The sequence below is a fragment of the Peromyscus eremicus genome, chromosome 10 (genome assembly GCF_949786415.1).
Source record: "Peromyscus eremicus chromosome 10, PerEre_H2_v1, whole genome shotgun sequence".
NCBI classification, from domain to species: domain Eukaryota; kingdom Metazoa; phylum Chordata; class Mammalia; order Rodentia; family Cricetidae; genus Peromyscus; species Peromyscus eremicus.
The window spans coordinates 47,161,427-47,188,149 of record NC_081426.1 but is presented as its reverse complement, the minus strand read 5'-3'; the positions used below and the strand labels follow the sequence as shown (position 1 = coordinate 47,188,149).

The following is a 26,723-nucleotide window of genomic DNA, read 5'->3' as shown; positions in this document are numbered from 1 at the left end:
ACCAATTAAGTAAAAAGCTAAGAGAAGTAGCCAGGTAGTTAGTAGAGGCACACACCTTTAATCCCAGCACTCAGGAGGCAGAGGCAGGTGGATCTGAGTTCAAGACCAGCCTAGTCTAGAGTTCCAGGACATCGAGGGCTACACAGAGAAATCCTTTCTAGAAAAACAAGCAAACAAATAAACAAAAAAGTAAGAGAAATACTTAATATAAAGAATTGGTCTAAGAACAGTTACACTTGGAAAAATAGAAGTTCTCAGACAAATTGAGAAAAAAAAAGACTTCTACACAAAAATACATTTATAAATGCAATTCATAAATAAAATGTAAATGGATAATAAGTACAGCTGAAAAACAGAAATTCCACCTTAAAAGATCCTTGCTTTCCATTTTCACACATACACAGCTATACTGATGGCAACAATATAAAGAAATAAGATAGCTGGAAGGAACCTCTAAGCTGCCATTAAGACGATGGGAAACCACACCTCCCAGATACCCACAGCAGCACATAGAATATTGCTTAATGGCCCAAGTGGAAGAACAATGTGCTGCCTAATTAATACTGTCCAATTAATACAACAGAAGCAAGGACTAACAGAATACATAATTTGAGAAGATTACCTATGCAAGTCAATACATGCCACAGAAGTCTTTAGAAAACTACTTCAAACTGTAAACAAGGCCCATCTACAGGGCAAAGACAAGGAAAACCCTCCTTAGCTCTACAACTGTCATTCACTTTTCATGTATTACTTGGGAGAGGGGAGAGACTTAAATTTGCTTTAAGTTTAAAAGGACATATATATGTGTGTGTGTGTGTGTGTGTGTGTGTGTGTGTGTGTGTGTATATATATATATATATATATACACATACACACACACATTAAAATTTTACTTGGGTTTAACTTAGGATTATGAATTTTTTCCTTGTTATATTTTGTTAGTTTTGTAGTATTATGAATACCAGATGTGTTGAATTTATTCAACATACACACCCAAGTTTATTCAAACCTCTTTAAGAGTCAAGAAACATTCAGACATGGTGGCTCACGTCGAAATTACAGCAATGGGGAAGGATGCCAATACAAAACCACCCTAGGCAGCCCATTAGCCTCAAGTCAGCCTGAGCTACAGGATCCCGTCTCAAAATAGTAATAAAAGAGTAAGAATAATCATAAAACCTGTAACTAGACACTAGACATGTTAAAAAAATAATTTCCAAGTTGGAAAGAAACATCCCACTGACATTTAGCATATTTTCTGGGGGAATGGGACTTACATGTGTAGAGAAATGACTTTATACACTTCCCAGCGACTTGGTTTATAGTTAATACATATGTCTGATATCTTGTTAAAAACTCAAAACAAAACTTTAGGATGAAATAGCAGTCACATAATTTTACCATCTCTCACAATACAAGGCAGCACTAGATGGTCAAACCAAAATTCATGGACACAATTTTCAACAAAGCTAGCTTACCAAGTATCCCTACAACCCTCAAAATGCTAACTGGGGAAAAACTGTCCACAGCCACAGACAACAGAATGAAATAACTTGGGGTGACAGTAGGGGTGTTGGAGTAGTTTAAAAAATGACAGTTTACTGCAGGATGAGCAGACCTCAATAATAAGGCAGTTACAATAAGCAAGGAGGAAAATGCTTTTAATCTTACAAAAGTAAGAAACACCTGGAAAAGTATGAAAAGATCTGGTCATCAACAAAACAAGAACAAATGAGCATAGGAGGAAGTGACACACAAAGACAGCAGATAGCAGCAGACAATGCTTCCCAGGGAGCAGTCTCCTCCCAGGGCAATCTGGAGAGCAGCACTATTATCAGGCATGGAGCTACTAGACAGTTGACATGGACGCATGGAGTGTAGAAAACAAACTTGTTTTGCAGAGCAGACAGAGGGAGTTTTAGTAATACAGATAGATCTAACACCAAAAGTAGTAACAGACACAAAGTAATAAAGCAAAGAGGGGACAAGAAAAATTTCTGACAATATTTTTGACAACAGAGGAGTATCAAAGAAAAGATCATGTACAAGCAAAGTCTGCTGCAGTCAATCAAAGATACAAAGACATTCTGGTCAATAAAAGCAACAACACCCCCTACCCCTCATCCTCCCACCACCACCCCCAAACACACACACACACACACACACACACACACACACACGCACGCACGCACGCACGCACGCACGCACGCACGCACAATAAAAACTGGATTTTAACACCTAACAGGTAAAGAGTATAAAGAGGAGACCACAATGTCATGAGGTACCTTAAGGAAAGAGGAAAGCAGCAGCTGCTTCAGCTGAAATAGACGAAAAGAAGATGAACATAAGCAACTCCATAGGGCCAGCCTCTTTTTACAGGCCCTTTGCAGTGTGTTTGGTCCTCACAAGAACTCTGTGCTTTTTCTTCATTTCCCAAGTGGGGAAATTTTAGTCTCAAAGTCAGTCAGTCACTCTTACCCAAGGCCATCCTGTATCTATACACAATAATTACAAGACCTGAAATTGATCTGTAGGCAGAAAATGAATTATTTGGGGATTTGAGAGGCGGGGTGGATCTGAAAACACAAAGTAGAAAAAGCATTATCTAATGAAACAGCATGTCAAGAATGCCTGACAATTACCTTAAATTTTTTTAAATAAAAAATTTAAAGATAAAACTGTTACTTCACTACTTTAGTATAAATACTAATCTAATCAAATATAACTTTACATGCCATTTCTAGAAATGTTTACTTTTATAGCAGTCTAATAAAAAAGAATACTATCGCCCTTCCTTAAAGTACTCTACCACATTTACTTAAACCAGTAGCAATGTGAAAGCAGTCAAGCGGAAAGACAGATACAAAGCCAGGCAGTACAGGGTGGGGAAGTGCAACCCAAACGTAGACGCCGAGTGTGAAGTTAAACAACTCTGACCTTCAAATTTCCGCGAGACAGAGATACACCTGTACTTAAGGACTGACTTTTTGAGGGCCCTTCAACAACTCCCTGATCTTTTTAGACTTACTACTGTATTGCATTCTATGGGTATTTTGCCTGCAGGTATGTCTGTGCATCACTTGTGCCTGGTGCAAACGAAAGTTAGAAGACGGCGAGGACCCCTGGAACTGGATTTACAGATGTTTGTGAGCCACCTATGGATGCTGGAAATCAAACCTAGGTCCAAGTGCTCTTAAACCACTGAGCCAGCTCTCCAGCCCCTAACCCCATCTTTTTTAATATTGCTGGCTATCTGTTGACATTTCTAACATAAAACAGAATGTTAACATTTGCATTTATAAAAAAATTAAAGAATATACTCACAATATTAACAAGTTATTTCTTGCTATATGACTACAATAGCTCTCTTTATAAGATACATTTATGTAAGTTTTTACATTTTTGTAACATTTTCCCTATTAGAAAAATAATCAAGTACATACCAATGTGACACTAACCCTTAAGAAAAACTTCCATGGCTAGGGGTATAGCCTGTAGAATGCTTGCCTCACAGACACCATAAGGCCAGAGGTTTGAAAGAAGGAAAAGGTTCTGCTACATAAAGTAACTATGGAAAGAGTCAGGGCACAGCTACCAGATAAATCTAGGTTTAAAAATCAGCCAGGTGGTGGTGGGCGGTGGTAGTGCATGCCTTTAAGCCCAGCAGAGACAGGTGGATCTAAGTTCCAGGCTAGCCTCGTCTACAATGAATTCTTATATAATTATATAATTTACCAAGTACCTAATTTACCAACTGATAATTTCCAGGAGACAAAATTGGGAAACTCTAGGTTTAACTAAATGACATGTCACCAAACTCTGTGTGCAAAATGTATGCTGAATAAAATAGAGAAGGCTAGGTTAAAGAATGGATTGCCAATATTCATGAAATAACGTTTGCAAGGGACAGCTACCCAGGTTTGATTGTTTGTTTAAAAAAAAAATTACACCAGTGAACCAGCAATTCATTTAATCAAATAATGGCATTCACTATTTTTTTTTTTTTCCGAGACAGGTTTTTTCTGTGTAGCTTTGCGCCTTTCCTGGAACTCACTTGGTAGTCCAGGCTGGCCTCGAACTCACAGAGATCCGCCTGGCTCTGCCTCCCGAGTGCTGGGATTAAAGGCGTGCGCCACCACCGCCCGGCTGGCATTCACTATTAAGCTTAAGTGAATAAGCAAATCCTACCACCACAATCTTTGAATGTCAAAATGAATTTAATTCACTTCCTTGACATCTGCATAAGCAGAGATGACAGACACAAAAGATTTAATAACTCCATAGTTAAAGAGTATTCTTAGCATATACACCAGAGTAATGGCTGCATGCTCATCATCAGGGTGATAAGCCAGTCAGCTTCTCAGCATAAAATTTAAAGTTGTGGCATTTTTTTTTTTATTGCAAAAATCTTTGTCACCCTCTTCTCTACCATCTTCTTCCAGGGACATGGTAGAGAGACGAGGAGTGAGGCAGGAGTATCTACATCCTCAGTGAGTAAGAATGTATGCAGTAAGAATTGAGTCAGTCAGAAATAGACAATGCATTGTAAGTAATATCAAGAATAGAAGATTTCAGTTGGATATGGTAATTAGTGCCTATAAACCCTGTACTGGGGAAACTAAGTAAGGCAGGAGGGTATGTAGAAAACCAGACTGTACTACAAACAGCAGCAATTCACACCAGCCAAAGCTACGTAGTAAATTCTTGTCTCAAATATAAGAACAAGGTAGAGTGGTACAGGACTGTAATCCTAGCCAGTAGGAGGCTGAGGTAGGACTGCAATGAATTTGAGGCAGCCTGGGCTAAAAATCAATTCAAGGCCAACTTGGACTACACACTGAGACCCTGTTTCAAAAATAAAAATAAAAACAGAAATAGGACGGCAGCAAAGGAGGAAGACACAGCAATGCTGGCGGTGGCACTCCACTGGGCCTGGGGGCCAGAGAACTTGCTCGAAAGGGCTGGACACAGCAACAGATGGCCAAGTGGATAAATAAAAAGAGTGAGAGCACAAGCATATGCTTCCCCGACCCCCTCAAAAACAAAACAAAAAAAAACCACCAAACAAGGATCTCAGGCACTGAACCTCAGTCTAACCACCTGCCAACTATCTAACCTGCCTGTGCCTATTAAAATGAGTGAGGAGTTTAGAACATAAAATTAGTAAGGTCTTTTCCAGCTCTTAAGTACCCTGAATCTAATGGATTCTATATACAATGTATACAGCCCAGGATACAGCTACCATCATATGGCATATTGCTGAACACAGACTAAACCAGTAATGCAAATTCAGAACTGGGAATAAGGACGTGGGTCAAAAAAAACACCCTCATTGTCAGGACAGCCTACATTTCACCATCTGCCAACAAATCTGCTAAAAAACACACTGCCACACTCTAAAGAAATCTTACTAATGTCTTACCAATACAAAAACCCCCCTACAATAAAATAAGAATCTGAGGGATATAGTCTAACACTGTTCAGTTTCCTACTTTGTAACACTCTGGGTTTTCTATTTGATCTCTGGGATTTCTACTTGGTATTTTTCATATTTCACTTCAAACAATACAGTCCAGAAATGCAGAATAGTGAATTTAATCTAAGAGTCAGCTTCAACATGAACATATAAGTAGAAAAGCCACTCTATGCAGAACGCCAGATTTATCACTCAAACCAAGTGCCACCTAGTGGCAAGTGTTACATAATACGAAATCTTTTTCAGGCACAGCCACTCATCCAGCAAGTAGCAATCTGGGCGATGGTCTATTTTAATTATTACAGACAAATAAAATGGCTCTAGTGTTCTGGGAGTTCACAGGAAGAGTAGACAGATACAACACAAACAAATCTACAACTGTAGAGCAAGGTTAATTGTTAACAACAGAGATACGTATTTTGATATTTATTAAATAATTCAAACATTTTGATATATAGGTTCTCTTAAATGTATTCACTTCATTCAGACTCTTCATTATGTCAACAATCAGGTTTCAAACATTTAGATTTTTTTTTCTCCCTTCTTTTCCATATCCCCTTCTCATTATTTGAAAATTCCACAGTACAAAAGGGGGCATACTGAACTATTTCTTAAGCATCTACTACTTCCAAAACTGAGCAAGGTATTTTTATATCCCTTACTGTATTCAATCCTCACATCAACACCATGAAGACTTAAGTTAATTAACATGCTCATTACCTAAAGATCTATTTTAGTGACAGCACACAGATTCCAGTTCCCAATACTATGATGCATCAAAAAAAAAAAAAAGCTGTTTTGCCTTTCCATTCCTAGACCTATCCCCAAATGAACCTCTATTATGTTTCTCTTATGATTGCCACCAATTCCAATCTAATTTACAGTTTACAACAAGCCTTGGATCAACTAAAATCTGTCTGTATTCTATGCATTCCTAACTTAGCTTAACAAGTTTCTCCAAAGAACCCCAAACTACATCTCTGGCTTAATTAAAACTCCCAATTACCACCCATCTTTACTATGAACACCCCTCCAATTGAACATAATCAATGATAGCAGTGTCCCTAACCAATACTATCCATGTGTCTCTGCACTTACCACAATTTCTCTTCAACTATAATTATCTGAACACTTTCCACTAAATCATGCCCAGCACAGCATGTTGGACACTTTTAAGAGACTGTCACAGTAAAGTCCTTTACTTTGGAATGCTCAACAACTGTCTCTTTACTACACATTGTTAATGAAATATACTAAGGGAGGACAGCCTCCTTTCCCGGACGTTACTCTTCACATCTTTGAACCTCCATATTTATGCTTACTCCAATTGGTGGAAGAATTAGGAACAGAATTAACTGGTTTGGGGCATGGAAACTACTCTCACATCTAGAAACAAACTATGATTTGAACAAGTACGCCTGCAGAAAACCTTCATGAGCTTACAGAGAAGGGGGAAATACTTGTTCCAATGCAAACCAGTCTAAAGCTAGTATGTCCTAGAATCCTGAGTAAATTAAGATGTGTCCAAAGCAAAGTTGTTTATAATTCACAAGCACCTATAACACTGATTCTATACTTCATAATGCAGCCTGAACTATTATGTTCTCTAACCCGTTCACAAAGTAACGCTTTTTTTACAGGACACTTTTATGAGAAACTATCCTAACAATTCAGAATATCATCTAATTAGCAATGTAAATTAGCTCTAGTGCCAACTAAACATACTAAAGGAATATAGGAATCATGGCAGAGGGAATTTCTAGTGTATTCTAGCTCACATCCATCAGATGCAGGCAGCACTTTCAGTTCAAGTCTTTGCAACTTACATTACCTAAAAAAAAAAAAAAAAAAAAAAAAAAAAAAGGTTTCTGTCTCTTCTTTTCATATATAAGCTTAAAATAGTTTAACTATTCCCAATACTGCTAGAGACCTCACCAATCTGACTGAACAGATGCTGTGTGTACCTCTGTGCATTTCCTCAACCCAACAAATTTACACAAATATTTATACAAACTAGGTGGTAGTGGCACACAGCTTTAATCAAAGCACTCAGGAGTTCGAGGGCAGCCTGGTTTACAGACTGAGTTCCAGGACAGCCAGAGCTGTTACATAGGGAAACCCTGTCTCAAAAAACCAAAACAAAGAAACAAAAAAGTATTTATACAGATAGACAATTACCACCACTTATACTTCCTCCAGCCCCATAAATCTGTTATGTATGCCTGAAAAATACATTAGACTATCATTTCATTCACTAAAGCAGCAGCAGGCCTAATGAGGCATAAGCAGCATCATGATGTAATGCCAGACTCTAAGAGGCATCCAGAAATGCCGACAGAGCGTCTGAAAGATAGCAGCAGCTGGGCAGCCAACATTCCTTTATTATTGTGGTTGCCCAAACAGATCCATGAGCAGCAAGAAGTAAACCCTAAAGTTGGGGTGACTCAACGACAACATCCCTGGTGAAGCAGTAATTCACCAAATATGTGTGCTCAAATGTCAAATCACGTATCTCAAGGGCTGCGGTTCTATGTACTGAACACACTGCAGCTTTCCTAAAACATGACCCACAAACCACAGGATGCAATAGAAAAGTGTGTCTTGAGCCTTGTCCATGAGGTTACCAAGGAAACTGACAGTAAAGTATCTCCCTATCTTATTTACAAATCACTCACACCTTGTTATATTGGACCTTTAGAATTTCACATGTAACGTAGTCACAATGTGCCTGACAGATACATACAATGAAAGCATACCTCCTATTTTATAAAGATAGAATCTGATGAAGAAATTATCAGTAAATAATCTTGCCTAAAGATGAGTTTTCTTGTAGATCATTAATCTGATTCTGTGGCATGGATCAAAAAACAAAGCAGTACACAGTGCCCTAAGGTTTCATGTACATTTTTATGCATCTGAGAAGTAAATGAAACACTTAAAAATAATGGAACCAGCTGGACCCGGTGGTTATATAATGAGTTTGAGGCCAGCCTGAGCTAGACAAAGACTATGTGTCTTCTATGTGAATGTGTGTGTGGAGGCCAGAGGACAACTTCTGGTGTCATTCTTCCTGGAGACAGGGTCTCTCTCTGGCCTGGAACTCACCAAGGAGGCTAGGATGACCAAGTGGGGAGCCCTACTAGGATCCAAGGATCCACTGTCTCAACCTCCCCAGAGTTGGTATGCCAGCATTTGGGACTCAAATGCCTATCCTAAGCACTAAAATCTAAGCTATCTCCCAGGCCAAAAATCTTGTCTTTAAACAAATAAATAAGATATTGAGAGCTACTTGATAACCAACCACATAAAAACACAAATGTGAAATTGACACTTGTCATTCTTGGACAACTTACAGCGGCGTTTTCTATCATCTAAAAGGTATTTCCATGAGCCTCACTATGTTTTCTAATATTGTGTGGTAGCCTGAGGCTGAAAATATCAAGTCCTTTGGGTTCATTAGCAACAGTTTCCTAACAGAATCATAAGCAAGATATATAGTATCATTACATGAGAAATTTATATATACTAAATTCAGACTATATAGTCATAGTACATTCATATTTCAAAGTATGTAACTCTTCTGTTTCTGCTGACTATCAAGTACTGAGCACACTTGTGAGTATGGATATATAAATGATTAAGAGAAAATGGTAGGGGATTGGGGATTTAGCTCAGTGGTAGAGCACTTGAGTGCAAGGCCCTGGGTTTGGTCCTCAGATCCAAAAAAAAAAAAAAAAAAAAGGAGAGTGAGAAAATGGTACTGTCACCAAGTAACTAGCAGTATTTGAATATAATAATTACACTACAATTTAGTAACATACTTCCAAGAGAATTACACCAATCTTTCAATAACACACAGCAGAGGCATGGAATTTAGTCTGATCTATCTGGTTAGACTATTTTCTAACCTCAGTCTCAAAGAATAACCTCTATTTTTCAAGTTTAGGGAGTCATTAAACTGCTGGGCCTATGTAGGAACTTCAAGTTCTGAAATATGAGCTTTGAAAACTGAAGAAGACATCTATGAAATAAATAGCTATGAAGAACCTGCTATGAATCACTAGCAAAGATTTCTAAGAACTAAGTATATGCCTTGAATTCTATTAAATGCTTTCAACTATTATCTCACTTAACCTTCAAAACCCTCTGAATTAGGAATAATTATCTTGCAATTGATGGAAGAGGAAAGGATAAGCCAGCCTGGTAATATTACAGAGATTTAAGAGGAAAGAAAAGCAGAATTGGAACCTAACACAGAGGCAAATCTTAAATGTGACCTCAAAGCCCTCTAGCTTGCTGCCTCTTCTTAGTGAAGGCTGTAGGGGGAGCCATTGAAAGCTTTTTAAACTAGAGTGATTGATTTACTGTTCAGAAACACTGCTCTGGCTGTGGAGAAGCTAGAGAATCTAGAGGTAAATCTAGAAGGGGAAAGAGGCCTGTGGTAAAATAGGTGAGAAGTGATGCCAGCATGCATTGTGGCATTATGGATGAACAGATTAAAGGGTTTGTTTAGGTGGTAAACTATCAGTTCTTAGTAATTAGAAAGAAGTAAAGGCTCAGCTATGTGCACACATGTAATCCCAACTCTGGGGAGGCTTAGGCAGGAGTATCTTAAATACCAGACCAGCCTAGGCTTCGTGGTGCAACCTCCTCTCAGTGATTCAAAAGTAAAGGTTTAGTGAGAGAGGAAGCTTAAAACTTTGGGGGGGGGGGGCAGATGACACCTCACTATCAGCTGCCAAAAGGAGCAATGGGTTTCATCACTAGAATACAGAATATCTCAAGTGCAAAACAAACAAACAAAACATGACAAAAAGAAAACCTTCCCTAAAACCAAGAGTCAAGTCTAAAATTACATCCTAGTGGTCAGAAAATTCTTGAAAGCATAAGAGAAAGCATCAAAAAAATATAAGCCAGATATAAAAGTTTTCATTACTATTAACAGACCTGGCTATGAGTGCAGAGAAAACATTCTTTACTATCTTTTAAAAAGTATTACTACATGCAGAAATCAATGAAGGCATCCCATGATTTTACAATGGGTCATTACACTTCAGTCTAATAGATCTTCAATCTCTTACACAAGCTTGTTTTGTTTGACCTTCTCCCTCTAAATGTATAGGGAAGACATATCTTTTCTACAAACTATAATACATGGCTGGGCTTTCTTTCCATTTCACTGTCACTCCTGTAACTTGCCAAGAACTTAGTTCACAACCTCCTACTTGACTTCCTATAAAATATAACCTACTTCACAATCAGCTCGTTTCAATAACAGTTCCTAGATCTTAAGTACACTGTTCATCCAAGGGGGTTCTGAAAACCCCAGGGTGCATCTCTGCAGATGTGGCGAGTTATTCCATTCCCATTCTACAGAGTTAGGAAACTGGCAGAGGAAGTAGAATAACTTGGAAATAATCACAAAGCCAGATGCCAAAAATAACAACTTTTAGTCAATCCATGAGAAAATACTGCCCCTAGCTGAAATAACATGAATTTAGTATTAGGAGGAAGCAAAATGCAAAATAATGCTTTCAAGCCAAGTCTTATTTCTAAAAATGAGTAAATCTCAGAATTAAAACATGCAAGAACTTTAAAACAATCATTTCTCCTAATGCCTTATTCATCCATGATACCAAAGATTATCTAATAAATTGTATCTGGCAATAGCATCCCCCTTGGTTTTTTTTTTTTTTTAATCTTATTTAAGATAGTAGGAGAAATCTGTGCGTTTGTGGCAAAAAGTGACTTTTATATAAATTTAACTTTTTAAAAGTGAATGCCCTATAAGTATGTAATAAAACAAATCTAAAAAATACAAGCCAGCCTCATAAATTTCCTACAAATATTCAAGGATAATAAATTTAAAGTTAAGATAGTCAATACTCAAAAGTTTTCCAGCCACAATCCATCACGAATTATTTCCAAATATGTTGCTAAGTTAAGGCACTGTTTTTTATCTCATGAAAATTCTTACATGACCACTCCTCTCAGCCTTTTGACTAAGATAAAGTATAAGTCTCACATGCTTAGAAACAACACAAGTCAATTGTAAAACTCATTTATTGGTGTCTTTGTGATCATTCTTAAATCCACAAATCAGAGCAAACTACATTCCATTATTACACAGCATTTAAATGTGCTTTCGGTCAGAACCAGTGTGTGCCTGATTTTAACCTCAGGAGTTATGCACTAAGTATGAGACAAATGCAAATTCTCACAAAAAACTTCATGTATCGTTCATAAAAATATGATTTCCACTGAAAAAATTCTGCCTACTAATTCTAATCATTACGTTTTAAAAAAACCTTTCCAAAGTGCCAACATTCCTTAGACCCCATCTTCTATGTCCTCATCAACAGCCCTTTGTGGACAATTTTAAAAGAGATGAAGCTGCATATGACTCTATGGGTAATGTATCTTCTAAAAGTAGTGATCAACTAGCAGAAAAAAAATTTCCTGAACAATACATTCAGTATTAACAACCCCGGTACATTACTCTTAGCACAACAATTCAGGCCATTAGTATACAATAACCTACACCACACCCCCTAGCCATCACCCCAAGCTTTTAACATTACCATAACAATAAGAGCTGAACACAACTTACTGCTCCTGTAACATAAAGAAGTACCTTTAAGATAACCAAACTAAAAGCTATCACTGTCTTTTGACTGCCTGTAATTAATGTATTCCACAAAGATCCTAAAAGCAGTATTCATCAAACCAAAACTGCTCTATGGCACCTGATCCCAATGTCGGAACAGGAGTTGCCACACATCCATAGAAGTAAAAACGACGAACTGCAAATTCAAACAATCATAAATGGTAAACTCTAATTATTTTAAGAAGCAAACCATTAATCAAATCCCCTTTGCCAAAAACCATTTATCAAAAGTGAGATGTCTCTTCCTTATAAAGCAGTAAAACAACAATTAAACTGTGGGTCTAGATTGGGGGGAGGGGGGATACAATTCTCCACCCCAACATTCACAAGTTTTCAACATCAAAATTCACTCACCTCCTACTCACACCAAATGAATATCCATTGTGAATATTTGAAACTATTCTCCAACACTAACAAGGAAGAGGAGGAGGAGGAGGAGGAGGAGGAGGAGGAGGAGGAGGAAGAAGAAGAAGAAGAAGAAGAAGAAGAAGAAGAAGAAGAAGAAGAAGAAGAAGAAGAAAGAATACCTTTGCGCCTACTTCTAACAGTCTTACAATAAACCCTCCATCAATCCTCAGGTAACCCAGGTGCAACGCTACTGCGGATGCCCTTGGCCTGGGCTGTCAGAAGCCAGTGATGGAGGGCAATAACCATCAAGAATCTAGCTCCTTTTCCGGCGCTACTGTTACCAAGCAAAACAATCACCGGCCCAGAAAGATGGCAAAGAAAACGAGAGTCGTTTTCATCCCAGGAGAACGGTGCACGGGGAAATGGGGAGGGGGGGGGGGCGCGTGGGGGTGGTGTTGGGGTGATCCCGAGAGAAAGGGGTGCGAAGGAAAGGTGGGGCGCGGAGGAGCAAACTTAAGTACCCCCCAAGCATCTACCAGACTCCAACAACAAAAGCAAACCGTAGAGACTGTGCGCACTTGGAAGCACCAGATGGAGTCCCCGGGGCTGAGACAGTTCAACAGACACTGTAGGCAGTGGATAAATCAAGCAAGCAGTGACGCGAAAGGAAGGGATGCTCAGTGATAGAGCTACTAGATAGGGGAGACAAAGCCTCTGGGGGTGACTAAGGACCCAACAGAAAAAGGTGAGAGAGAGGCGGGGGGGGGGGGGGATACATAAGAGAAAGACAATGGAAGAAAGAGAAAGGCAAGGGATCTGGTGCCTGGGCTGTGGCAGGTCGGTCACCCGGCTACTGAGGAGAGGGCTACAACAAAGGGGCACGGGAGGAAGGACAGCGGAGGGGAGATGCAGACGGGATGCGGGGCGCGCAGCGGCTCCCACCGAGCGCCTAAGGCGGCGAAACAAAGAGCCGGGGGCAGAGTCGCGGGGGGCAGCGCGCACAGACAAAGCGCCCGGGCGCCGGGGGCAGCGGCGGAGCGGACAGGCGACGCGGGCCCGCCGGGAACAAAGCTGCGCCGTGGCCCCGGGCCAGGTCCGCCCGAGGGGGGTGGGGGGCAGCGCGCGGCGGGCACGGCGCCCACCGCCCCGCGCGCCGCCCGCACTCCGCCCGCAAGCCGCCGGCCTCCGTCACCGCCCGCCCGCCCGCCCGCCCTCACGCGCCGGAGCCCCGCTCCACCGCCGCGGCGCACGGCGAGCCCCGCGCCGCCGGCCCGCGCCGGCCCGCGCCGCCGCCCGCGCCCCCCTCCCGAGCCGAGGCGCGCCGCGCAGCCCCGGCCCGCCGCCGGCCCGCGGGCCGTCAGACGCCCGCAACTTTCCCGGTTCCCAGCACTCGCTGCTCCCCTCCAGACTTACCCTGTCACAACAGGCGCCATCTTCCACAAACTCTCGCCAAAACTCCAACCCTCGCGAGATTCCCCCCGCCGCCTTTCCCTGCTCCTCTCCCCCGCCCCTTCCCGCGGCCTCGCGGATCGCTGCCACCCGGCCCCCGCGCCGCCTTGCCCCGCTCCGCCGCCGCCGCCGCCGCCGCCGCCGGGAGCCTGCCACCTCGCGCCGCCCGCCGACTAGGGGATCCTGTTCGCTGCCTTCCCTGGAAACCTACCCCGGCGATGGAGCATGCGCAGGCCGCTCCTCCGCGGGCGAGCCCTCCGTGGAGTCCATGGGGAGCGCTCCGGTTATCCGGGTTTTGGGGCGCGCCCTCGGGGACGTACGTGGAGACTGAGGAAAACCGGAGGGGATTTACTACGGGGACAGGGACTGGAGGGGTCAGGAGGCGGGGCCCAGGGGCCGGGAGGAGGGGTCCTGGGAAAATGTGAGCGTTTCACAGGCCTAGAGGAGACACCTCCTCAAGTGGGTGTTTTCCAAGCGGCTTCCCGCTCGCTGCGGGTTCCCAGCCCTCTTCATTCATTCAGACGTCTCGCTGGACCCCTCCTTTATGCTAATCTGGGTATCAGGTGCCCGAGCGGTGGAGACCGGACCAGAGATCCGGACCCCGTGACCCGCCAGCAGCTGTCTTCATTCATTTGTCCCTGCGCTCCCCGCACACGTGGTGGGACGGGCATGAGTACAGCGTGGCCCGACCCTCTTCCAGAGCTGGGGGAAGCGTCGGGGGATCAGTAACTCTCCGCTCTCCCTAGGCCGCTTCTCCCCGGTGCAGTGTGAGGTCAGCCCGAGGTCAGCCTCGGGCAAAGGCGCCCCCGGATGCCCACCTCGCATCCACACATCGGAGCCCCGACTGGCTCTGCCCAGAGCCACCACTACGAGCCACATTGCAAAGCCCAGGGACACCCGGGAGCGAGCTTCCCGCCCGAGCTCAGGCTGCTGCCTAGCAATGCAGGGGACAGCCTCCAGGTCGCGGGAGCGGCGGCGTGTGGGGGACTGCGGAGAAGCCTCTGCTCCTGGTGGCTCCTGACCCTGTCCCCCCCACCCGCTGCATGCACCCGACAGCTCCCAGCCAGGTGCAGGCCCGAGCCCCGCCCCTCCCCTACCTGCGAGCCTCCCCGCTTCCCCCCCAACCCTCCCGGCCCTTTGCTTTCCTAGAGATTCCCAGCTCCTGCGCTGCCTCCCGCAGGGAGCCACAAAACCCGGACAACTGGACTAAAACCGCCCGAAACCCGCTCGGCGGCGACGCCGCAGGACTGGCGCGGCGCGCGCGTGAGCCACTGCGCATGTGCGCAATGCGGGCAGCCGAGTCTCACGCTACACCTCCTTCCGACCGCCTGCCACCGCTCCGCTCAGACACAACACGGGCCGTGGGAAATTTCCGAAACCTCGCGAGAACGCGCTTTCTTTTTTTTTTTTTTTCTCTCCCCCCCCCCGCTCCCCCTCCCCGCTCCCGACACACACACCCCGGGCGATTAGGGGTGCGCCCTACATCCCGCGGAGCAGGGGCCCGACAGGTGTTCGTCTCGTGCGGCTCCGGGCGCGCGTGCCCGGGCGTGGAAGAAGGCAGGGTCGGGCTGGCCCGCGAGGCGGGGCGGTGGGCGCGTGGCGGGCGGAGGCGGGCGGAGGCCGCCCTGGCACACTCACGCACGCGCCGCCGGGGAGGCTTCCTGTCGCCCTCCCGAGCCTGGTACTTTCCTGAAATGTGCCAGACGCAGTGCCCCCCGCCTCTGGGAGTTGACAGACAGCCCCAGTGTCGGCTTTGAGTCATGCATCTGAGTCACCTAGTCTGGCCTCCACTACACTTGCTTTACAACAACTTTGGGTTCCCTTAACTACTCTAGCGATGGGTGGTTTTTCTTGAGAGTGTCTTCACTACTGGCCTTGTGAGCCGGACAAGGCTCCGGGCAAGCTGAGCTTGGCGATCTCCCATGGTTGCATTGTCTTACAAGGACACGATTTGAAATATCTTTCCCCTTGTCTGTTCCTAACCTTTAAAGGAATCCCTACACATCAGTTTCTGCCTCCCCTCTCTCCCTCATATGACTTAAAATGCCGGTTTTGTTTCCTTCCTCTTTCTATGCTTTGGTAGTAAGCATCCCATTTTAGGTACTGTTTCATCAGATAGGTTAGTGGCTGCTGGTTTCCACGCCTTTCTTGGCTGCTAGTTTCCATGCACTCTTTCTTTTGGGATTATTTGCCCAAGAGGTGTCAGAATATTCTTCAGTTAGCCACTTTTCAGATTGGGTCTGTCTTGGCACTGTGTAGGACTAGTGTCTTACTGGAATCACAGACCCACAAATACAGACTTGAACTGGGGTTTTGACATTTTAAGGACAGCGAGCCCCCTATTAGCTAATGTCTTACAGTTATCCTATAGACAGAAAAATCAAGCTTTTGCATTTTGAAGGTTTGTAGGGGTGTATATATGGGTTTGCCTATTACTTTGGTCATTTACTTCACGGAAAAAAAAAAAGGATGCATGGCCTTTTAATATGCTATGTCAGAACAAGTCTCATCCAGACCAGAAGAGTGCAGCAGAAGGAAAATGCCTTTAAACATTTCCTCAGAGCTGTCATCCCAAGGGTTTTCAGACATAGTGTAGTCTGTGACACTAATGTTGGACCTATGGCCGTCGGAGACCTTGGAAAACCCTGTTAGTCATAAATCTAATCTCAACTCATCAGCTCCACCTACAATGTTTTCCTTTCTCAATAAAGGCAACTCCTTTGCTCTCCCTTAAGGAGAGGACCTTGAAATTACTTTTACTTTTTATCACTCACCCAGAATTGAATCAGCAAGAAAAATCATACTAGTTGTATCTATTAGTCTATTTTCAAATCAGTAATAGTAAGGAAAAGAAGTTAAGACTGCTCCAGCACGGAGGGTGCAGGAGCATAATGCTAACATCTGCTTGGCTGTGTCAAGTTCTCCTGAGCAGATGGTGTCACAATAGCAGAAGTATGTGCATACAGAAGAGGTCACATAGGCTGGGAGACAAAACCAAAGACTGCAGGAGCCAGGCTTGACAGCTAGAATGACTTTTGTTTTTGTTTTTTCAAGTAAGGTAACCTTTTCTTTTTTATGTGTGTGGGTGTGCACAAGTCATGGCATACATGTGGAGGTCGGAGGACAACTTGCTGAACGAATTCTCTCCTACTATGTGGGTTCCAGGGATCTTTCCTCTGGTTGCCCTAATTACCTGCCACTGGGCCCAACTTCTTAAAAGATCAACCACTGCTCAAGTTACTACTTTGGAGACCAAGACTACCCATGAACTTGGGATCACAGGGGAACTATGTGCAAACCACAGTATTGTACCTTCCAAACAGACCTACATCCTAACCTCTCCCTCCTTAGCTACTAGCCTCGTCTGACTCACGTTTCCCCACCTGGTTTACAGGTCGTCTCCTATGCGATCCTCCTTTCTTCCATTCTAGCTTCCCCATGTCTCTTCTCGGTGGACCATTCCTCATCATCCTCTAAGACTCCAGTGGTTTTTCCATTTGACTAAGAGAACCTAGCATTTGGCTCATTGCTAAATTCCTCCAGCCTCTTTGACCCTGGCCCTTCCTCTCTTCCTGCTGTCCTCCTGGAAGCTCCCAGGGCAGATGAAGCACTCTCAACTCCAATCCTGTGCCTTTCCGTGCCCTACAATGCTCTCCCCTAACACACACAGGAGGACGGAAGACTCCTTTGAAGTCTTTAGGTAAATGTCATTCCCTGGCCTGGCCTGGCCACCCTTCACTAGAGTGACTCCCATGCCTCTTTCTTCTTATGTCCTTTCTCAAGGCATCACTCTAATGCACCACTGAGGACACTTGGTGTGTTGACGCTCCTCATTATAACAACTGTTGGAAATAAGGACTTTGATCATTCGTCAAGCCTCCGTTCCTGGAACATTGCCTGGTATTTGCAGGGGGATGGAGGAGAGATAGTCTCTCACATTAGGGCAAAGTAGAGAGGATTTTAAACGATGGAGAGAAGATGGTTTGAAAGGGGGAAGGGGAGAAAACCATTTTGAATTAGACCAGTAAATGAAACTATACTCTTAAGAGTTTTCCTGCTCTCCTTGTGAGCCCCTCAGGGAAGGAAAATGCTTTTAATGGACAATAAAGAAATAGATCTTTTCATGGGTGGCTTGTGGGATTAAAAACACAGTCTCTGTGGAAATGGTTTAGGCATATTTGTCACTGAGTGTTAGTCATACAACTCTGTGTAGTTTTTGCTACAAGTATACTAACCCATTTGTTAAGCTACTTGTATATTACAGCACTTCTGATGATAAAAGAAAATACTGGGAACCTCCTGCATGTCAGTAAGAACTGTTTTTTTCAGTATGTGTATGTCTGAATGTGGACATGTGCATGAAGATGAAAGGACAACATTGTCAGTGATCACCTGTCACTTAGTTTGAGACAGGGTCTCTTTGTTGTTTTTCCCCTGCAGACTCCAAGCAAACTGACCTGTGAGAGTCCAGGGATTCTCTTGTCTCCACCTCCCACTTCCCCATAAGAACACTGGGATTATAGATGCTTGAAGTAGGAGTCTGGTTATAACATGGGTTTTGGGACTTGGAACTCAGGTCCTCATATAGCATGCTTTTTTACTCACTGAGCCTTAGCAGCTCAGTGTTTTGTTTTAAATCAAGAAAAAAAATGACAAAATGTAATAGTATATATTTGTTTATAAGTAAAAACTACTCTTCAGGTATATATAGTTTCAATAACAAACAAACAGTGATAGATACTATGCATATATTTGCCTGTACTTTCTAAAATGTTTCTGGAAACAATGTAATAGTATGTATCTACTGTAAGCAGAAACTATTTTTATGTACTTATGTGGAAGAATGCATAGTTCCAACAACAAGCAAACCATGATACATAAACGTACACTTAGTGGCTTATTTATATCTAAAATGGCTCTAGCTTTCCTCAAAGCAGGCTCTCTTGGGTCCTTAGAATTTGTACCATGGGCATATAGTCAACATATAAAACAAGGAAAATAAAAGTAAATGTAATAAATGTTCAATAAGCAAAAAAAAAAAAAATTAACCAGTTTTGGTTTTGGTTTTGTTCACTTCATCGGAATAAATTTCTAATAGAAGTTATGCATGGAATCAGCCATCTCAGTGGAATTAAAATGGAAGAACTAACTCATAATCCACTTGGCATACTACCATTGAGCTCAGGCATCATCTTCGATGTCTTACAAAAACGGCTGACACAAAGGGACTCCAGGGTCCTCCTGGCTAGCAGAGTGCACTGACAGACCGTGCTGGAGACCAAGCCTAGGCTAACAGGATTGGAGCAGGGTGGAAGATCTAACCCTTGCCTGATTAATGCAGGAAAGCCTCTGTAGAGACATGATCTTCGAGTTGCCGCTCACCTTTTGGAAGACAGTAGGAGGGGCAGAAATACACAAGCACAGCAAACAGCAAAGCTCTGTGGTGTAAAGAGACTTAGATTCAGAAGAACTCCAGTTGGAGGACCAATACATATATAGAGGGAATGCCCAGCTTCCACTCCTGGTCATAAGCAAGGATGTAGGACAACCTCGGTCCTTAAATGTAGGTTGCATCCGACACACTTATACATCCATGTTAATGTTGTATTATTCAAAACAGCAAGGAAATAGAACCAGCCTCGATGTCCATCGGTAGATGAATGGATAATGAAATTGTAGCCCATATACACAATGCAATTTATTCAGTGGTAAAGAAAAATGAAATCATTAAATATACAGGAAAATGAATGGGTCTGGAAAATAGGTTAAGTGAGGTAACCCAGACTCACAAAGACAAATATCGAATTTCTCATGTGTGGCTCCTAGCTTATATTTATACATAGGCATGTGAGTGGGTGTGAGTGTGGGCATACAATATGAAACTAGAAGGAGCCCAGGAGATGAGAAAAAAGAGAAGGTGAGGAAGCAGAGGAGGGGCAGGCAATGCGACACGTGACGTCAAATGGGAAGGTGGTTAAGAAGTGCAAGGTCATGAGGAGGGGGAAGCCAGAGTCAGGAGGAGAAGAATTAGCACAAACACATTTTGTTTGAAAACACCATCATGAAACCCAATATTGTCCATGCCAAAGTGAAAATGTTTTCATTGTAAAGGGATGGGAAGGGGCCTGGAGAGATGTCTCAGGGTTTAAGAGCACTGGATGTTCTTCCAGAGGACCTGGGTTCGGTTCCCACTACTCAACGTAGTAGCTCACAACTTTCTGTAATTCCATTTCTAGAAGATACAGTGTCCACTTCTGGCCCCTGCAGGCACAGAGCTCACAAAATGGTGCACATACATACATACATACATGCAGGCCAACTACACACATAAAGAAAAGTTTAGTGTGCATCACTGAAACTAAATGTGAGTTTAGAAGCCTGTGCCATGGAGCGGGTGTGTATAACAGACCAGAGGTGTCAAGCATGCTGATGAGTGACCTGATCCTGGCTGGAATAGTATGTATAATAAAGCATGAGGATCACTTTTCCCTAAGAGATTTTCATTCCAGGAGTGATAGCATATCATTTCTTTTTTTACCCAATAAGTAAAATATTTAAATAGAAAGGAATGAGTTGGGAAGTCCTTGAACATATGTCCAGTGGGCAATCAAAGCAGTTGGTAGCTCATTAACACATGTAACATTCAGTACTGCTTTTATTCATTCTCTCTATCTCAGTAGGGTGTCACTATGGAGTCCTGGCTGGCTGGAACTCACTGTGTAAACCAGGCTGCCTTTGAACTTCTAACAAACCTACTTTTGCCTCCCGGCAAGGCTGATATTGCTTTTAACCTGAAATCACATCAAATCAAGATTCTCACATCAATGAACCATACCCCCAACACTGAGCTATTAGCTAATAAGTCATTAGAGAATGGGTTTAACCTCCAAGGCTTGTCTCTCACCTGTAAAATGTAGGTGATAGTACCCAATTCATAGAGTTGTTCCAGGGATTTTAAGTGTCACTATACATGAACAATACCATGAGATCAAGTCACTATTAATCAGCAAGTCCATGGCTCTCATTCTTGCCAAAATCCTTCTAATGCATGTCAAAGTGTGAGCATCTCAAAAACCTGTTTTAAGATAGCCAAATATCCAGATAAGTGTTAGTTTCTTTCTTTAGCATAGCCCTCCAGAAATGAGTTAGTTAGTATTAATTTCAAAAAGGCTCACATGCCTCAAGTAATTGAGAAAAACCACTTGTAGCCAGTGGGTACCTCTGAGTACATGAAATAGGATATCCTGCCGTCAATCACATGGCATGGTGACAACATACATAAAAAAGACTTCCTGGGGGTTAGGGGTTAGCTCAGCTAGTAGAATGTTTGCCAGACAATCATGGGAATGATGGGTGACATTGCTTTCTTTGCTGTGAATGTGTTGCTCTGATTGGTTGATAAATAAAATGCTGATTGGCCAGTAGCCAGGAAGGAAGTATAGGCAGGATAAGCAGACAAGGAGAATTCTGGGAAGAGGAAGGCTGGGTCAGGAGATTCCAGCCTGCCATCCAGGGAGCAGCATGTAATGGGACGCAGGTAAAGCCACAGAACATGTGCCGATGTATAGATTAATAGTTATGGGCTAAGTTAAGATATAAAAGCTAGCTAGCAAGAAGCTTGAGCCATAGGCCATCCAGTTCGTAATTAATACCTCTGTGTGTTTATTTGGGGGATGCGAGTGGGAGAGATTTGTTCCAACTGCCAACTGGCCGGGACACAGAAAAACAGGAGGACCTGAGTTCAATACCCCAGCGCCCATGTAAAAGTTGGGCGTGCTCCCACACACATGTAATCCTAGCTGAGAGGAAGAGACAGGATGAGTGCTAGCCAGTGAATCTAAGAGAATCAGCAAGTTCCACACTCAGAAAGAGACACTGAAAATACTGGATGGAAAGCAGCTGAGGAAGACACTTAATGTCAAGTGCTGGCTTCTGTACACATATACCCTCCTTTTCATTCATCTTTATACCTCCCTTGTCTTTACAGCATCATCTCTGTTGTATTCTAATGTATGGTAATCAAATTTTCAGGAGGTTGAAAGAGTGTGGAAGATGTTATTAGACTACACAATTCTATAAGGAACACAAGCTCTAACTCCAAGATTCAAAAAGAATAAGGAAGCCAGGCAGCAGTGGCCCACACCTTTAATTCCAGCAGAAGCAGGTGGATCTCAAGGCCAGCCTGGTTTATAGAGTGAGTTCCAGGACAGCCAGGGCTATACAGAGAAACCCCATCTTAAAAACAAAACAAAAACAAAAAGAAAGAAGAAGAAGAAGAAGAAGAAGAAGAAGAAGAAGAAGAAGAAGAAGAAGAAGAAGAAGGAGAATACTAGAACACTGGAAGCGAGTCACAAAATAAACTTGAGAAACAGGCTTCAGGTGAACTTGAGAAAGGAAAACAAATACCCATGCTTTCTTTCAAGTTACATCTGAGTTTGAGATTTTACCAGATTCTTTGGCCCCAGCAATGTGACCTTTCCGTGGGCCTGGTTTGTGCTTCTTTTTGCTTAGCTTGCTAAGGTGCAGCGATGCTGGGAGGCCAAGTAGGATAACGTGCTGTCTGCTCTAGCTGAGTGCAGCATGAATGAAATCAAATGTGCACTCGGTGCAAAGCATGTGTACCAATCTAGTAATCTGCCAGAGGGTTTCACAGAAAGTTAATAGGAAGAAAGTGTTTCTGTGTGTGATTGATGTATTTTATTCTGTTTATAACATAAATAATATAAATGCAGTTAACACTAAACAAAAAATAATAATAATAATAATGTGGGAATCATAAAATTCCAGTTATCCATTCATAAAGGCATATATTGAAATTCTGCCATCACGGACCTTCCCTCTTTGCCATACATCGTATACTGCACTAGTTAAGGGGTTTGCATTATGTCAGTGTTAAATATCCACAGTTTGAAGAAACAGCTGGGGCCACGGCCTTCACCACAAACCAGCTGGTCTACTGTGGACAGGTTCATTTTTTTTCCTAATCTGCAAATGGGGAACATAGGTTTTGAAATATCACAGGAACTTACCAGGTACACAGGGAGCTTCTCACCCTGGGAAATACTGCCCACCTGCCACCTCCACATTCTGCTTTCTGAACCCTTAGATGGACTGTCCCCTGCATTAGTGTCTTGTGGCAGGCATTAAGTTAGATCATTGTAAGCCATTACACAGAAACAGTTGACCTTAAGTAAGGTCGTGGCACTTAATTTTCAATTGGCACATTGGCTTTTGATAAGTCTACTGTGGAGCTAGGGCATTGGCTTGGCAGTTAAGTGCTTGGGCCTCCACATGCACATGCAAACACAAGCATGCTCGTACATCCCCAACACACAGACATAATCACATGCATATACTGAAAAGGGTTTGGAGTATTTTTGTTTTGGGTTTTTGGGGGGGGGGTTGTTTTGTTTTGTTTTGTTTTGTTTTGTTTTCGAGACAGGGTTTCTCTGTGTAGTTTTGGTGCCTATCCTAGATCTCACTCTGTAGACCAGGCTGGCCTCGAACTCAGAGATCTGCCTGCCTCTGCCTGCATGCACCACCACTGGCCGGCTTTTGCTTTGTTTTTAAATATTTTATTTAACTTTATTTTATGTGCATTGGTGTGAAGGTGTCAGGTCCCCTGGAACTGGAGTTACAGATAGTTGTGATCTGCCACAGAAAAGGGGTTCTTGAAAGGTTAACTGTGGTTATAAAGTAAATCATTATAATAGAAAACAAGCCATACATTTCTTCTCTGGACTGTGTTACCACTATTAAGCTTCTGTCCTGGACATAAGGGTGGTTTCTCTGTCAGTTTCAAGGCAAGCCTGCCAGTATACAAGTTGTATGCTTGTATATTGTGTCATAATGATGAGCATCAACCTGCAGAGAGACCTTTGTGGCGAACATCTTTGTCCAAAACAGACTGAGTCATAAACTTACTCTTGGAAACCATCTCTTCAAGCAATAACAAACAGCGAGTTTTCAAACAATTCCTGTGAAATTCTCACTGTCCAAGTCAGCCCAGTAGCCTGTCACCCCCTCAAACATCACTACCAGCATTGTGTTGTGTCCCTTCAATAGTTGCTGTTGATGTTATGACAGTTTTAGATATTAACTACTGTAAATTGTTAATATGACATCAACACGTAGGGATTTTTAAAAATTATTTCTAGGTTTTTTTGTTTTTTGAGACAGGGTTTCTCTATGTAGCTCTGGTGTCCTGGAACTTGCTCTATAGACCAGGCTGGCCTCAAACTCAGAGACCCGCCTGCCGATGCCTCCAAAGTTGCTGGGACTAAAGGCATGCACCACCACACCTGGCTTACAAATAAGGAATTTTTTTTTTTAAGGAGCTCTTGAAACTTTTGCAAAAACAAAAATCAAAAGAAGAAAAGGAAAAGTCTCTGGTAATTTCTAATTGAACTATGGATAAATCATGAGCACAGACATCCTGATACATAGTAAATATGTTTGAAAAGTTTCAGCAACATCTAATGATACAGTCATTGGAAAGTGCATTAGAAAATCAATTTAAAAGAATCATTAATGATTACATTAAGATTTATAACTGGTATGGTCCTATATAATTTTTGCTGCTTAAGTGATTATTTAAATTTTATCATGATTAGCATCCTGTAAAAGGTAAAATAAATTATACCAAAGTGGAAGGAATATTCCACCAGTGGAAAAAACATTTCTCAAGCTCATAACTACAAATTGCCTCCCTTCTAAGTACTTTGGAAAGATTTGGAAATTTATTCATGCCTTTTTTTTCTTCCAGTTTTCCAAACACGTGGCCTAAACTCTACCCTCAGAATTACTTTTGACTTCACTGAGAGTTATAAATTACCGTCTGGGAAAAGCATTTGGCTCCTAGTTTTCAATGTACTCTCAATTTCTCCAGAAATGTTCTTATGAAATGCAAATCTGGTGTTCATCAAGCAGTTATACCTACAGAGAGCATCATATTTTCCTTCACCAGCAAACCTAAGTCTTTTATTTTTAACTAGCATAGCTATATCTATATTTGCATGGTACTTTCCAAGTTCCCAAAATAAGCAATAATCATAGAATCTAGGCAAAAAGAGTAGGACGTAAAAACCGAAAGATAACTTCTAAAGAACAGGTTACATGCAGAAGTATTTCGTTTTACACAGTACAGGGTTTCCAAAAGGATGTGTGCCAAACTGCTTTCTGTTCTAAAAGATGCCAGGGCTGGCCATGTGGCTGGCTGCTGGTAGAGCACATGCCTAGTTACGGATGAGGCTCTGGGCTCAGTCCCCAACACTGCAATAAATAATGAATGCATGCTTTGACATATAATTTGTGAACTCAATAAACACCATCACATCGTCCATGTCAGAGGCCTTCTCAAGAACATCAGTCATCTGGGTCAATCCTCAGGACAGTGCCCAGAGGAAGCAACCTTTTCCATTTTCACAGATTATTCTCAGAAAATATAATTCATGCTCGTTGTACTCTTAGAAGTAGAATCTATGACTCAAAGGCAGATCTTTATTTAGGGGCTATAGATATGTAAATTATTTTATTATAAACTAACAGGAATATTTTGTGGCTATCTCTATGCAAAAGAGTCAAACTGGGGTCTGGAGAAACGGCTCAACTGTTCTTGAGGAGGATCAAGTTCAGACCCTAGCTTTCATGCTGGCTGGCTCATAACCACCTGTAACTCCAGCTCTAGGGGATCCAGAGCTCTCCTCTGGCATCTTCAGTCAGTCAGTTACACACACACACACACACACACACACACACACACACACACACAAATAAAAATGTCTTAAAAATTGGACCATATGTGAACATAAAATCCCCAACTCCCACACTCATAGAAGAAAGCATTTGGAAAATCCTCAGGAGTCTGCATTAGCAATGGTTTTATGGCTATGATGTGAAAAACATGTAAATAATAAAGCTGAGCATCCCAGAACTTAGGAGGCAGGGGAAGAGAGATCAGGAGATTAAGTCCAACCTGGGCTACATGGCACATAGCCACCTTGTGCTGTGTGAGAACCTATCTCAAAAACAAAAGCCAAGCAACAACAATGAAAAACAAAATAAAATTGGATTTTATCCAAAAGAGAACCTTTTATGCTTCAAAGGACACTCTCAGGACAGTAAAATGAGGGCTAGGTAGAAGGCTCAGAGGGTAATGTGCTTCCTATGGCAAGCCTGAGGGCCTGACTCCAGACTTGGCACCCATGTGAAAAGCCAAGACTCTGTAACTCCAGCCCAGAAGAGGGAAAAGGAGGAACAGGTTGATTCTGTAGGCTCACTGGCCAGCCAGTCTAGCTGAAAATAGCAAGCTCCAATTGAAAGCCTGTCCAAAAAATAAGGTGGAAGCTCCGCTCATGAGGTTTCATCAGCATGACTGCTTAAACAAGACATGAAGAAGGATGATGCTAACAGACATGTTAACATGGAAGGGGGAAAGCTCATGAGGCCTCGACCCTAGACAAAGAACTACAGAAAACTAAGGAATGCTGAGAGGGGGAGAAACAGTCTTCCCCAGGGAAGAGCCTTCTTCACACTGGTTATTTAATACCAAGTGGTCAGTTCCGAAATTATATGCATACAAATATATAGACTGAACAGGTTGTCTTTATGTATCTAGAAATGTGTATGTCTGTGTGTTTGTCTGTGAGTGTCTGGGTAATAACAGAAGAAGTGGCTGTGAATTTAGAGAGAGAAGAGTAAATGGGAGGTGTTGGAGGGAGGAAAGAGAAGGGGGAAATGATGTGATTATACTATAATTTCAATAAAATTATAATAAAAAAT

At 42.6% G+C, this 26,723-nt stretch overlaps 1 protein-coding gene across 3 annotated transcripts in view; it reads right to left on the bottom strand.

Moving 5' to 3' along the window:
* Nucleotides 1-26,723, bottom strand: part of Rbpj (recombination signal binding protein for immunoglobulin kappa J region) — a 204,098-nt gene that overhangs the window by 62,504 nt on the left and 114,871 nt on the right. Inside the window, exon 1 of one of the 3 annotated variants that reach the window (XM_059275875.1) lies at nucleotides 14,155-14,256. The exons of 1 other annotated variant lie outside the window; for it this stretch is intronic. In XM_059275875.1, the coding sequence (XP_059131858.1) occupies nucleotides 14,155-14,213 (59 nt within the window). In that variant the 5' untranslated portion in view covers nucleotides 14,214-14,256. Of the gene's footprint in view, nucleotides 1-13,907; nucleotides 13,994-14,154; nucleotides 14,257-26,723 lie in introns of those variants that run through there. One more of the 3 variants, XM_059275877.1, reaches the window with a different exon arrangement.